Raw genomic sequence first — 16189 nt, 5'->3', positions numbered from 1 at the left:
AGCTGTTTTGGTGGAAGGACATTTGACGGTTGTACCCGTACTGAATTATTGCAATGCATGACCACCTGTCATTGGCTCTCTGACTTTTCTGAAGCTGAAATGTCACTTGGCTTCCCTATTTTTAAAACTTGATCACATAAAGGTTTTATAGCTACCAACTTTCCCTGGAACTGAAGTTCTGCAGCTGGTCTTGGGAAATACTGGAGACATTGAAGAAGACATAGCCCAGAGTATACTTTAGCCCTAGGGAGATATATCTTATTCCCCAGCTGCATTTAAGTTGTATGGGAATAGTTTTTTAAGTACTGATACTTTGAATCTCATCCCAAACCAATTAAGTCAGGATCTCTAGGGTAAGATCCACAAAATGAAATAACCAGGCTAGGTAATTTTTTAATGTGTGTTTGTGGTTGAAGAGGGAAAAAACAGCTTAAGAAGTCGTGGAGTCCTTGTGAGTGCTGCCAAGGTCACTGTATATAAGAAGCTTTGGGTGGTTCTCCACCACCAGTCACCAGGAAACCAAATACCTTCATTATATACCTTAATTAAATTCTATTGAATAAGATAAGATAATGTATAGAGGGAGTAAGTATCATCCGCTGGTTTTCACCTTTCCTCTGATTCCTTGTTTAGGTTACAAAAGTAGATATCCCTCAAACTATAGCAAAAGTAAGCCCCCAATTCTTTCCCCAGAGCTAGGGTCTCTCTCCCCAGCCTCTATTTAAATGCTCTGTTTGGTCCAAACAAAAGCAATTTGGCAGAGAAGACCCAGAACCCTTTGCAGGTATCTCCTGGGGTCTATTCCCAAGACACCTGCCCTGCTCTTGTTCCCATGATTGTAGTTGCACTTTTCTAGCAGACAACACCTCGTACTGTAACGGAAAGGGCACACCCAGAGTCTCAGACTGCATTTCCATTTTGGTCTTCAGTAAGGAAGTATGGGGCGAGGGCAGTGGGAAGCTGGTCTTCCCTTGCTGCTTGTTCACCTCCCAGAAGCAAAAGCACAAGGAGCAGCCACAGGCAGCACTAGGAATCACAAGATCCATGGTAAGCAGACACTCAAGAATGATACAAGATAATGTAACAGCACAGTAGTACTAACAATCTACACTTTAACACAGCAGTAATAACAACCCACACTTTACTTCGGCCTTCTCAGACACCCGAAGAAGGGCAGGAAAGAGAAATGTGCGTTCAAAATATTTTCTACATAGAGATTTGGAGGTGACGATATAACTCGCTGCAAACTATTTTCTTTTTCACTTGAAATGTCTTGGGTTCAAAGTACAGTACAGTCAAAAAGAAAAAGTTGAAATCTTACAAATTAACTTAGCTTTAATCTATCTAAATGATTATTGCCTTTTCCTTTTGGTTCATTTCTCTTGTGTGTAGCCTAACAGAATGTACTGTTTTCAGCAATTTTTGTAGCCTGAAAAAAAAAGCTATTAAAAACCCATCTGCAGTTGGCAGTCACAACATTGTGACCCAGTCCCCAGAAGAAAAGTAATTTTTGCTTTATTTTACTTCCTTTAGTTAAAGATTTTATTTCCCACTGAGATTATTTTTCTTATTATATACACTTTTTATTATTTAATTGAAAATTTACATACCCATCCCACATTCTACTCCCTCCCCTCCTCCCTCTCCTTCCACCTTCTCCTCCATCCCCCGTGCACGCCTAAGAGAGGGTAAAGCATATATTAAAAATAAAGTCAACAAAGCTTTATTTTTAATACATGCTAAGTCAGTGTTTACTTGGCATGTGTGAATTCTGGGTTCCAGACACAACTCTTTTCAAGAGACAATGGGATTCAGAAGAGATCCCAGGGATGCTTAGATAAAAACAGGCACAGATAAAGCATTTTGGAAGGGAAGGACAGTTTGGCCAATGTGGAAACAGCATGGTAACATTTATCCGGCATAGACTAGCAAAATGTGAACCATGCTTACTAGATTAAGAAAACGAAATTAGCTTTGGTTTTTCAGATAGGTGTTAACTCTGTTACCTAGATCTGTGCACATTCTGACTTAGCACTGATGATTGCAATATTTCAAAAATAAGCATGGCTAAATCTTTGAGCACAGTTAAAAAGAAAGTGCTTAACCAAGAATTACATAGCTCCAGGGGACCTAACACTCTCTTCTGGTCTGAAAGTAATGTGCAGGCAAACACTCATACACATAAAACAAGATCAAACCTTAAAATACATTATTATATGAATTTCTGCTTGGCATGGTGGTGCATGCTTTTAATCCCAGGACTTGGGCAGCAACAAGCAGGCAAATCTCTTTGAGTTCAAGGCCAGCCTGGTCTACAGAGTGAGTTCTAGGGCTACAGAGAAAAAAAAAACAGAGCTGCACAGAAAAACCCATTTAGAAAGAAAGAGAGAGGGGGGAGAGAGGGGGGAGGGAGGGAGGAATGGAGAGAGAGAGAAAAAAAAGAAGGAAGGAAGGAAGGAAGGAAGGAAGGAAGGAAGGAAGGAAGGAAGGAAGGAAGGAAGGAAGGAAGTAGCTAGGAGGTCTGTGAGAAATAATGAAGACAGAAGAGAGATACTCATAAGCCAGGTAGTGGTGGCCCATGCTTTAACCCCAGCACTTGGGAGGCAGAAGCAGGCAGATCTCTGAGTTCACAGTCTGGGCTACAGAATGAGGTTTAAGGACAGCCAAGGGTACACAGAGAAACATTGTCTGGAAAAATAAACAACCAAAAACTGAGAGAAACTCATGATATGATTTAGAAAATGTGGGTTAAGTTACATGTAATAAGTTTTATAAAAATTGCTATAATAATAATTTTTTGTCCTGTCAGGTTTCATTTTGTAGTCCTGGCTAGCCTGAGACTCTCTATGTAGACCTGGTTGGCCTTGAGTTTACAGAGATGGATCTGCCTCTGCCTCCCAGGTGCTTGGATTAAAGAGGTGTTCAACCACTGCCCAGTTACCTGCAAGTCTTTACCCAGAATAAGACTACACAGGGCTGGAGAGATGGCTCAGTGGTTAAGAGCACTGCCTGCTCTTCCAAAGGTCCCGAGTTCAATTCCCGGCAACCATATGGTGGCTCACAACCATCTGTAGTGATATCTGGCGCCCTCCTCTGTCATGAGGGCATACATGCAGACAGATTTTTGTATACATAATAATAATAATAAAAACAGAATAAGACCATTGTATGCTTTTAGCTCCTTTGGTGGGTGGTCCTTGGACTTCCCACAGGGCAGGGAACCCTGATTGCTTTTTGGGCTGACGAGGGAGGGAGGGGGGATTTGACCGGGGGAGGGGGAGGGAAATGGGAGGCAGTGGCAGGGAGGAGGCAGCAATCTTTAATAAATAATTAATAAAAAAATAATAAAATAAAAAAAAACAGAATAAGACTTCACTAGGTTAACACTAAGCTTTCTCCCATTAATTATACTATTGCCACTTTTAAATACTAAGGTCTTTGGAAAGAAAGAGAAATATCTTAATTACTATCTCATCTGACAACGCTTGCATTACCTGGCCAACTCCACAACAGCATTGTGCCTACTTCTGTGTTGTTTTCATCCTTGATCTCAGAACATAGCTTTAAACTGACTCTTACTGCTCTAGAGATCAGAAACTCCCAAGTGAAACCAAGGAGTATTGAACCTTTGGTTAATTAACGTGTCCATACCCAAGAGCTGGAGAGATGGCTCAGCTGTTAAGAGCTCACACTGTTTTTGCTGAAGACAGAGTTCAACTTCCAGCACCTATGCTGGGTGGCTTACAACCTCCTGTAATTCCAGGGCTCAGGCGAGCCAGCACCTCTGGGGTCTGCAGATTAGTTAATGCGCCATCATATCTCCTTGAGGTTTAAATCTGCTATCCCTGATAATTAATTCTAAGTTTTTTAATTTTTTAAACTTTTGTTCATCTGTGCAAATATGGGTATTTGCACATGTGTGCCAGTGCACACAGAAGCCAGAAAAATACATTGGATCCCCTGGAACTGGAGTCACTGGAGGTTGCATGCTACTTGATGTGGATGTTAGGATATACTCTCAGACCTTCTAAAGAGCAACAGGTGCTCTTAACCATCGAGGCTATGCCTACCTCCCCATTAATCATCTTTTCACAAACCTATGGGTCAGTGTCCTGTTATGTTTGGGGAAATGTCCGTTTAGATCCTTTGCCTATTATAATAAGATGTCTTGAGTGTCAGGATTGAGGTGTATGAATTCCTTACATGTTTGGGGCATTAACAATACATTGCATTCATGCTTTGGTAACAATTTCTACCATGATATGGGCCACATTTTCATTTTGCTGTGTCCTTGACTGTGTCAGAGTGAGTTTGCTGTATCTCCTCTGGTTTACTTTTGTTTTAGTTGTCGGTGCTTCTGGTGTCATATCCAAAAAAATGATCACATACGATCTTAGTGATCTAGGACTGAAATTTAGCCTTATAGCCCTGCTTTTTCTTTTTCTGTATAGTTTACACTATGTGTCACTATAAAGGAGATTGGACTCATTTTATTCTGGAGTAGAATCAGCAGAATAGTATGATAGTATCAGTACCCATTTCCATCATTTTAAATTATGTATATATATATATATACATAATTTAAATTTATTTTTACATAATATTAAATGTATTAATTTAATTTATTAAATCTATCTATTTAATTTATTATTTTTTAATTTATTAAATTTAATATTATATATATAAATTTCATGAGAAGCTTTAAATTGATATTGTATCACTTTAACTTTCTAGATATGTAAATGTCTTTGGAAACCTCTAGGAAAATGCCTGTACCTTGTAGCTGGTATTGTCTCATACAGTGGGTATGCATTTTTTGATGCACAAATAATGTTGATTGAGGTAGCAACGAAATTTACACTTCGATGTTTGTGCAGGAAAATGACAGTGAATGTACACTTTTTTTTTTTGAAAACTGTGCAGTTGACCTCGGACGTTTCTATAAAGCTGGATCTTTCAGCTTGTATCAAGTTCTTCAAGTTCTAGATTGTTAAAAGGAAACCTCTACTCTGAAATTTAGAGTTGGGAAAAACATAGGTGTTCTCATCAGACCATTGTTCTCTTAGGGGTTCTAATAATCTCCTCAAATCACTAGGAGTCTAAGACCAGAGACAATGTGAAGTGGTGGTTTTTGTTTTTGTGTTCGTTTGAGACAGGATTTCTTTATGTATCCTTGGCTGTTCTGGAACTCATTCCGTAGACCAGGCTAACCTCAAATACAGAGATCCACTTGCCTCTACCTCCCAGGTGTTGGAAATAAAGGTGTGTGCCATCACCATCTGGTTTTCCATATGAAGATTTTGAAAATGCCATTCTCAATTGAGAGCAAAGATGACATCACAAACTAATGCCAGCTGCATGCTCTGAACACAGAAAGAAGATCCCAAGAAAAATCCTGTCTTTTAGCCTGATGACAGTTCTTTTTAGAACATGAACCATTATAACATTTATTCATATCTATGCAGTCTGTATTTGATTTGTATCCGTGGGAGACAGTAATTTACTATGTGACCCCGGCTTCCTTATACGTTCAATCCTCCTGCTTCAATTTCTCAAGTACTTGGATTACAGGCATATGAAGGATGATAGCAAAACAAACAAGGCAAAATTATTTTAGGAAAAAAATGAGCTTCCACCGTTGTCAGGAAAGGGAGCTGTCTTAGAGGTTAAGAGCACTCATTGCTCTTTCAAGGGACCTAGGTTCAGTTCCCTGGACTCACATGGCTGCTGGAAACTATTCAGAGCTCCAGTTCCGAGAGATCCAGTGCCTCTGTGGCCTCTGTGGGCACTGTAAGTACATGGTACACCGATCTAGATGTAGCTAATTAAAATGAAACATTACAAATGGATTTCTCAAAGGAAAGGAGTCAAATATGCCTTCAGGCCAAGAAGGACAAAATACAGAATATCTGGTTTCTCCGGCAAATTATTTAGCTACATCCTCTAAGTCTCAGTTCACCTGTAAACTAAAAATGGCCATGTGTACTCACGGATGCTACAGGGAGGACATGTGGGGTGGCACAGATAGAGAACTAAGAATGAGGCCAGTATCACGTTCACAGTTCCAGTCCTGGCTGTTAAGTTTACCATTTACCCGTAGTGACACTAAACACTGTAACCCAGGTATCATAAATAAAACGCACGTATATTTTATTCTTGGGGCTAACTGCCTAGCCCAAAAGGATCTCCTTGTCGAGTGCCACCATAATAGATGTATCTATAACTTCAACAGCTCCATTTGCCATCCATATTTCCTGTTATATCCCCTATTATGTGTCTTTCCTGAAGCCGTCTCATTGTAGAAATGGAATTAAATAACTTTGCCTAGTTTTCAGCATAAGAGAATGCAGCAAAAATATACATATTCGACTGAAGTATAGTGGTACATTATAATATAAATTTTATTTCAAACCATGGCTTAAAGTCTTGACTATTCTTATTTACTAGATTATCGGCGACCAAAGCATTGTTTTTCTTTCCAACATATATTAATGTCAGCTAAGGACAGGGTAAATTTTGAAAGCTATCCCAAAGATGATGGAAATCTCTAGAACACCAAGAAGGACGTGCAAAAATTTTACTCTTGTCAATGAGTACATCACAGCTGTAAACATGAATAAAGGGCACTCTGGCACTCTAATGGGGCCAGGACACTAGAGCTTCAGTGTCGCTCTAACTATTTTCATGGATTGATGTCATCGACACCCAATATGGCCAGTCCTATTAGCACTTTGACTAAGGTGTGTCAGTAGGCTAACTCAGATTCTGTGTTTGTATTATTTAACATCTCAATTTTTGATAATAAGGATTATATATCTTGAGTGGTAACATACTAAGATGGGAGTATCTAATGAAAAACTACTATCGTCATCATAACTTAAAAAAACTTGTATTTGTACACAGTTAGTAGTTCTATTTATTAGATATAGAATATATATTATATACTATGTTGTGTTATGTGTTATAATATATGTCTAACATGTGCCATGTATGCATTCTTTATTATTATAAGATACAAGTTTTGAAAAGAAAACTGACAGTACCTCTTCAGGACAATTTGGCACAAATGAGCAATCTGGATGGTTTTCTTCACAAGAGGGTTAATGTACAGCTATATATTTGTTCTATGAGAGACATCTTTCGTAATTGGAAGTAATATTTATGCTGAGTTTGAAGCAACATTTCCCACATATACTTGCTACTTTCTCCTAGTTATCTTCCAAGCAAAAAAACAGCTTACATAAGATAGAACTTTATTTCTCAATATCTCAGAGTCTAGATATAGATTCTTTCTACCTCCTTCTGTCTCTATCACCAGGGAGGTATCTTCACCTGTGTAGTGTATAGATTTTTCAAGAAGAAATTAAGGCTACTCAGTGTCTGTATAAGAAATGAGAAGTACCTCTATCTAATTTATATCCTCCTGCAAACAGGTTGGTCTCGTAGTCAAAGCAGTACAGAAAAATCTGACAATACAATCCTCAGGTGGATGGGCATATGCCTAGAAAGGCACTTTTGCCATGAAAGGAATGAAGTCAGAGGAACCAGGAATCAGGCACATTCTGACAACTCTGGCTCTCTTATGAGTCATTTTAGTTATACAAAAGGGCGCATAGTTTGTTGTAACAATATCATAGATGCATATGATATATTAATCACAACCACTCTTTACTGCCTGACCTGCCAATCCTCCTCCTAGACTCCAAGAGTTACTCTCAATATTGTGAATTGTCTTTCTCAAGTGGGACCTATGCCTTCACATGCATACATGACATTCTCGGGGAAGCAAGATGATCCTTGCTTATAGAAAGACACATGTTCTATCTGTTCCCTAATGAGATAAAGAACCGAGTCATCTGTTACTCAGAGTTACTGATAACATATGCACACAAAGTCTGTCAACAGTGAGTCTTTGTCTCAGTAGAGTGCAAGCATCTTATTGATCTTATAGGTCAAGGGCATTAATTTAATTGTATTGTTTCCCATAATAAAAAGAAACATCACAGAACACAGTTAAGTGTCAAATGGAATGTTCTGAATTATAAGGATTTGTGTGTGTGTGTGTGTGTGTTCCAATGATTCATCTATTTTTTTCCTACTTTTTCTCATTTCCAGTTTGATCACTCACGGTTTTGGGACGCCAGCAATATGTGCAGCTCTGAGCACTTTCCAAACAGTCCTCAGTGAGATGCTTAACTACTTGGAAAAACACACTACTCACAAAAATGGTGGTGCGGCAGACTCTGGCCAAGGACATGCCAACTCGGAGAAAGCCCCGCTGCGGAAAGCTTCAGAGGCTGCTGTGAAGGAGGGCAAAACAGAAAAGACAGACTAGCGACATCAAACAGAATCTATTTCCAGAGAGTCTTGCTGCTCATATTTTTTTTCTAAAATATATATCATTGAGGGTGACTAATTTTCAGTGGACAAAATCTTTACCCTCCCCAGCCCTCCATAAAAATAAAATCAAAATGGAAATTAAAAAAAATGAAACAAAAAAGGACAAGTCTAGAAAAATGGAAAAAAAAGGAAAACAGCAGTGTGGCTGTGTGATGAAATTGTTACTTTTGAATTTTCTGTTATGATAAAGCTCCTTTTGTGCACGTAGTTTATTGTTCTGAATTATATACACCACAGTTTTCAAGCACGTCTGGACTTTGGAGAGGCAGCACATGCTTTTTCACATGTAACTGATGCACTTTCTAATCCAGCTATGTAGTTAGGGATCAGAGAACATGCCCAAACTGGAGGCTGCCACCAGTGACTGCAGCTCCAACCATCCTGACTTAACCCCCTCTCACTCAAGAGTGCCTCTTTCCATGAAACAGGCCAATCTGAAATCCATCCACTAGGACTTGTTTGGGGGAACTGACAAAGGCAGTCAAGAACTGACAGCAGTTCTAAATATTTAGTCACCCCCAGATAACTGAATTATCTGTGCCTTGGTGGTGTTTAAAAATTCCAGAAACTGCCTCCCTTCTACCTACCATTCCCTTCCCCTTAGGCCCCCTCCTCCATTTCTGAGAAGATATTCAGAAGATTTATATGGCTCTGTAGGGATGAGAGATGAACTCTTCCTTGCTAACCTTACAGTTCAAAGACACGCTGAACTTAGTACATGGGGTATATGGACACAGGAGAGGGGAGCTTTGTCACTCCTGCGATCTCAGTGGGATGCAACATTGTTTTGCCTGAAAATTAAGAGAAATGGAAACAGTAGTGTTTCTGAGAAGTCCTGCCTGTAAGACTTGAGGTCCCTTTAAAGTACTGGTGTCAATGACTGTGTGGTTGAAGCGAGAGCTATGTTTTTTTTTTTTTTTACTTCTTGCTACTTCTACCTGTCCCACATGTTCTAAACCTTTAGAGGCACAAAAGCATCCAGGCTATGTTCAATAAAGAAAACAAACAGAATAATCCCAGAGAAGACATTTATGTTGAAACCTTTTTGTTCTTACAGCTTTCTTGTCTTTCAGTTAAGACACTACACATGAGAAGTTCCTGACTGCAAAGGCCAGGGATAATTGAAAGAATGTTGGGTCCATATAAACCTGTATATGTCAAGAAAGTTGACTGCCATCATGTTGTTCTAGCATTTCTACTGTTAACAATTAAGCTTTTAGATAGGCCAATAAAAACATAGATCATTATGTAACAAAGGAATTATCTTCATGTGTAGACATTCAACACTTAGTATAGCATGAAAACATTAACATGTTTCAATTATTTTAAAAATCTCTGCCATATTATAACTTCATGGAGAATATTAGCATTATAGCTAATGAGATGAGATATCTGAAACTTTCGTGTATGAATCAAAGAAACTATTTTTACCTGACAATAATTCTTAAAACAGTTATCTTGAGTCTTGTACAGAAAAGAATCATAATCACTGAAAGCCTAAAGTGTTTAGATTAAATTTATACAGCAGGAGACATGCTGAGGAATTCCATAACAATGGCACTTATAGTAATACAGTAGAAGAGCTTAAAATAAAAAAATGTAAAAGTAAAGAATAATGATCTCATGTGTTTAGTTCCATTTTTCAAATTTACCACTATTCATGGCTTTAATTTCTTAAATAAAATAAACATAAAACAAAGCCAACATTCTTCCACAGTTCCAAATTTTATGAGAAAACAAGTAAGACCATGTATCAAGTTTCCCATACTGTAAAATACACATACCAAGAAATGGTAAATATTCCAGTTTAGCAAGTGGTAGGAAAGTTACATCTGGATAATGTGGACTACTGTTTCCTCAATAAAACCTCCACACGAATTGTTCTTTATCCCATTTAGTATTAATAATACACTTGTATTTAATATGGCATTTTGAGATGCATACTACTAGTACTTGATGTAGTTATAGACCGTGCCAATTGTTCACCAATCATCAGCTGGAACTCCAGGTCTGGCTTATGTTACCAGTCTACTTCTTCACCCTTGGTTATAACTAGTTTGGGTTCTGAACACCTCGGTGGGGTGTTATTACTTATTAGCCTTGAAACAAGATGTAACTATAACAACATTGCTTATTACTTACCAGGATCGCGGGTGTTTTGAGAGCCTTAATGGACAACACCCATCATTTCACTTAACCAGCCATTAGAACATAAATTAGTTGATGGACTGGTCCTGTTTAGAATCATCATTTATTATCATATTCTAACAGACATTGTTAATACCAGCTTTTGCCTTGTATATAACAGGTAATCAACACTTTTTAAATAAATGAATAAATGAATGTGTGTTTGTTCTTTGTCCAAAATGGGCCAAAGGACCTCCTAAGTTTGGATGTTTTCTTTCTACGCTCAATGTTTCAGTTGAGCTTGTTTCCTTCCCCTTTGGTAATTTGTGGTTAAATTTTATTGGAATAATGAAAACTTTTCATGATAGCTCATTAGTTACATATAGATATATTTAATATGAAACTACATGGAAACCTAGTTAGATATCAAAATTTCAATAAAAATCAAGTTAAAATATTTTCATAGTTTATAATGAAGATAAGTAACAAAAATTCGGTTTTCCATGTTATAAGTAAAAAATGAGCCTATTCAGATAAACTATTACAAAGACAAAAAAACAGTTGTACAAGCCTATTAAATTTACTAAAACAATAAGAACTTAACATTTCAACTTGGTGGAGTAAGTTAAGTTTCTATACGAAGACATGCTTGCTTTGCAGCTGTTTAAATGTCACAGTTGTAGCTATATCATTAGATTTACCATCGGGATTAAGTGTGGTCGCTCTAGATAAATAAATAAAGAGTCCGAGTTACTCTCTTCTTTTCTTTGGAGAGATCAGGCGATGGGAAATGCTGATCGGTGCCCCTTCTGCCTTCATTGTAGATTCCTTATCCCTGGATGAATTCCTCCTTGACCTTGCAGGTTCTCTGCTTCCTGTTTCTTGAGGGGTGTGTAACAGGTAAGGCTGAGCCCAACAGGGAGAAGCTGCAAGCATCCTTATCTAACGGTGACACAGACGAGAATTTCACCCTTTGCTACCTGGTGCTTCTAAGATAAATATGTCAATAAATTATCCTTAGTATTAATGAATGAAAAAACAGAATCCATTTTCTCATATTTTCTCCCCTATGTGCTTCTTTATAAGCATGTTTTATGAGAGACATTTTATAAATGATCAAAAATCTGAGTCTGTAACTTTCCTAGCAGGACAAGCCAATGCATGAGAGCAGGCTGACGTCACCATTCGGGGCCAAACTACCTGGGATCAGTCAACAGTTCTTTGCTTCGCATTGTGTGATCTTGAACAAATTGTTGGATTTTCTGTGCCTTTGACTCTTCCCTTCTGTAAAATGAAGATATTGACAGTCACATACTCCCAGAATTATTATCAGAGCTGCTTATCTCCAAACAAAAAAAAAAGATTAGTGCTATGTAAATGTTAGCTATTCTCTTCAATACTTAAAATTTGGACCATTGACTTTTACTTACAGATCAGTTTCTTGGCAATCTATGTAGCCTCTTTGATGGCAAAATATCTCCTAAAGACTGGGGATCCAGAGGGAAATAGAACTTTATCAAAGTTTGTGTGACTGATACCAGTCTTTGAAACATGGGGAGTGCCATAGCACAAGCAAATACAGAATACTATCGTTCAAAGCTGTCTAACATCTGGAAAACAGAAGCTGGAGCCAGGGAACGAAATCAAAGAAAAGGGTTATAATCAGGAAAGGGGGGAAAGTGAAAATAAGGACAGGGAAGAAATGCTGGCTGTGAGAGAGCTTAAACACTAAACACTTAGGGAAAGGATGCTGCACAAATGTCAGCAGACTCACTTCCCTTCTGGTTATCCCTACCTGCTTCTCTATTGGGCAGCAATACAGATTTTGGCCACACTATCTCAGAAAATAAGTATGACTCAAACACAAAGAATGCACAAAACAAGAGGCAAATTTCTACACAAGTTTTCAGTTTCAAACCTGAAACACCTTCCCCTTTTAGAGGAGTGAGATATGGTTCAAGGTTAGGGCACTAACCTACCATCTCCGAGGCACTGAGGTAAATCTCTAGAACCCCAAACAATAACACTATCTTAGGTTCTCAGTAACTTGGGGTTGAAAGGCTTACTCCAAAAGGACAGTTATACTGTGCACAATCAGAGACACAGAAAGAAACACAAAGACCGGAAAATAGCCTAGTGGTTTGGGAAAGAGGGGAAGGGGAATTTTAAACAACTTCGGTATCATTGATTCTCTGATATGTTAGTAAAATGGTGATGGCAGAGCTTATGCAAGAAACCAGCTAATATCTGATTTCACTTAGGGCCCATTCCATGAGTGGGAAGCCATATTTGACACAGCTTGGGTAATTAAGAATCTGAGACTAGATAGCCCAGGGACTTAGGGCAAAACCTAATACTATGATTTGCCTAAAATAACATAGCAATAAATTGAATTATTGCATTCTGCTTTACTTGTAGATTAGTACCTTTGCTGAAGCTTTCTCCAGCAGCAAATGGAAACCAACGCAAATACTCTCACAGCCTGAGAATAGAAACACCACAGAGCTCAGCACTAAATGGGATGTCTCCATCAGGTCTCTCGCCTCAAAGCTCAGGGAACCATGCGGAAGAGGAGGTGGAAAGGGTGCAAGGGCCAAAGGAGATGGAGACTCTCAATTAAACAAGGCCCTCCAAGTCCACATGATCAAAAATCATATGAACTCACAGAGACTGAAGCAACACGCACAGGGCCTGCGTGGGTCTGCACTAGATGGGGTTCTAACCTAGAGGTTATCTCAGATTGATAGCTATGAAAAACCAAAAATAAATTTAATAAGAAGAAAACAATAATTTAGTTTTCTCTAAGGGAGTCTCACTGGGGAAACAAACACTTAAGGGTGAGTTGTATACCCAGTAACAGGTGACCAACCAAAAATGAACTCAAATGTCTTGTTGACACTTTTGAAAATATTGTCTTAATTCTAATTTTTATTTTATGTATATATATATTTTCTCTTTTTACCCTACAGGTCCTTTGCATATATATCATGACTTCCACGTTAGTAGGGTTTTTGTTTTGTTTTGTTTTGTTCTTTTGTTTTTGGTTTTCGAGACAGGATTTCTCTGTAGCTTTGGAGCCTGTCCTAGCACTTGCTCTGTAGACCGGGCTGGCCTCAAACTCACAGAGATCCACCTGCCTCTGCCTCTCTAGTGCTGAGATTAGTTGCATGTGCCACCACTGTCTGGCCTCTTTAGTGTTTTGATAGGACTCTTGAATATGTAAATGAGTGAGTCTGTACATCTACATCGCTTCTGTAATTTCCTTAGGCTCTCTTTCTTCTGTTTTGCACCGTTCCAATCTCTCGATTTTTGTTCTATCCTACTTGTTGTTATTATTATCCTTTAGAGGCCTGTTTTTATTCTGATGAGCATTAGAAAGAGGGTAGATCCTAAGGAGGAACTGAAAGAGCAGCGAAACAGAAATCTATAATCAGGATATATTATGCTTAAAATCTATGCTTTTGCGGGGGGAGAGTGGGTTTTGAATTTGGGTTTTCGAGAAGGGATTCTCTATATAATTGTTCTGGCTACCTTAAAACTTTCTTTGCAGACCAGACTGGCCCCAAACTCACAGAAATTCACCTGTCTATGCCTACTGAGTGCTGGAATTAGCAGCATGAGCTGCCATGCCTGACATTGACACTCTATTTTTAATAAAAGGAAATTTAAAAAAAACTAGAAATAAAAGAAGCTATTTGAAGAAATATTATGGCATAATATATACTGGTTTCCAGCTTTAGCAATATATAGTATAGAAGAATGGTTATCTCTAGAAGTCAGTAATACCAGAGACTCTTTCAGGGTGAGCCCACACTTCTTAAGATTATAAATCCTTCCCACCCAACTCTGGGACATAAATGCCACCTGAGATTAATTGTCACTGTAATAGGATCTAGAACTAATGATGAAAGACATGCCTTGGTGGGTCTGTGTGGGTATTTGGAAGTATCAACTGAAGGAAGAAGTCCCTTCCTCACAACAGGTGCTACCTTCAAATGGGTGGTCCAGATATCAAACAATACAAGAAATAAATCTCTGCTGCTTGCCTGCCTTCACCTCCTGCTGTAAGTTCTACCTTGTTATCATTGCTACTGCTGCTGCTGCTGCTGCTGCTGCTGCCATCAGAATTCAGCTGCTTTGACCTTCCAATGTGCACTAAAGTACAGTGATTTCTCAAAAATATAAAAAATATTTTACTTAGTATTCATACATGCACATAATATTTTTTGATCCTACAATTCCTGTTCTATCGTCTGGCCCGGCTACATGTGTTCTATTTTTTTTAATACCCTTTGTGTTCATTTAGTGCTGTCTGTATATTTATTAATGTCAGACCATATACTGAAGCATGGTGCCCATATCAAAACGCAAGCAAGAATGAGGTCTGGAGAGATGACTCGGAGGTTAAGAGAAATTGATGCTCTTGTAGAAGATATGGGTTTTCATCCCAGAACTCATGTTGGGCAGTTCTAAACCACTTGTATCTCTGCTTCAAAATATCTGATGTTGTCTTCTCCTCTTTTTGGGAAGGCATACACATGGGCTCATACATGTGCGAGAGCATAGGAGTGCTCAAGAGTGTCCACCCACAAGTAAAAAAAATAAAATGATCTTTCTCTCTCTTCTCTCTCTGGCTTTGGTATTGGTTTTGGTTTTTGTGAGACAGGGTCTCACTACCAGCTCCGGCTGTTCTGGAACTCACTACATAGACCAAGCTGACCTTGAACACAAGGACTTTCTGCATTCCAAGTGCTAGAATTAAAGGAGTGTATATCTGGCAAATAAATCTTTTTTAAAAGACAAAAATAGAAATTAAATCTTAGAAAATAAATTGATGCTTCTTATATATCCAAATTGACAGATAGCTATCCATACCTACTCCCATTTGCCCAATAGTGGATTCAAAAATATTAATACACTTTGGGGGAATTTGAAATAATTCAATATCTTCACAGAAAAGGATGAACTAAAGTTTTAAAATAAATATGCACTCTTGAGTTATTGCCAACTGGATTCTGAGTTTTCAAACATATACCTCTTTAATACTTTTTGTTGTTGTTGTTTTGTTTTTTGAGATAGTGTTTTTCTGTGTAGCCTTGGCTTTCCTGGAACTCACTCTGTAGGCTAGGCTGGCCTCAAACAGAGCGATTCACCTGCCTCTATATCCCTGCTGGGATTAAAGGCATGCACCACCACCACCACCTGACAATATTGCATAGACTTAATTACATCTCTCTTATCAAAAGCTAGTGGGAAAGGGCACTGGGGCATGACATAAATATATGTTTGCTTTTTTCAAGTCCGGTGTTATTGCTGTCAATGTGAGCTAGTACAATCCTAAATCCTCGACTCTATTTCACCACATGCTCCTTTTCTTTAAGTGATATTATCTAATACCCCATAATTCAATCACATAATTTTATGTTAAAGATCATCTACTGTGATCTATTTTTGCTTTTGCACTGGGTATGTCCAATATCACAGTCTGAAAAGTCTTCCTATAAAGAATTCCATGGAAGTATCATAGTCATATGGTCTCTCTCACCTCCTGCTGCACAATGTGAAAGGAATTGTATGCAATATATAAGCAAATGGCCACAAATAGGATTTGGGGAGATCTGAACAAATGGCTATTCACCCTACATAAAACACTGACTACAGA

At 38.3% G+C, this 16189-nt stretch overlaps 1 protein-coding gene across 2 annotated transcripts in view; it reads left to right on the top strand.

The window, feature by feature from the left end:
- Tfap2d (transcription factor AP-2 delta) overlaps nt 1-10733 on the top strand; it is a 53787-nt gene extending 43054 nt beyond the window's left edge. For both annotated transcript variants that reach the window (XM_075978905.1, XM_075978904.1), the window contains one exon: nt 8116-10733. In XM_075978905.1, the coding sequence (XP_075835020.1) occupies nt 8116-8335 (220 nt within the window). In that variant the 3' untranslated portion in view covers nt 8336-10733. The remainder of the gene's footprint in view (nt 1-8115) is intronic.
- Nucleotides 10734-16189: the final 5456 nt, after the last annotated feature.

This window comes from Microtus pennsylvanicus, chromosome 7 (genome assembly GCF_037038515.1).
Source record: "Microtus pennsylvanicus isolate mMicPen1 chromosome 7, mMicPen1.hap1, whole genome shotgun sequence".
NCBI lineage: Eukaryota > Metazoa > Chordata > Mammalia > Rodentia > Cricetidae > Microtus > Microtus pennsylvanicus.
Note: the sequence above shows the minus strand (reverse complement) of the source record. Positions and strands in the feature narration are given on the sequence as shown.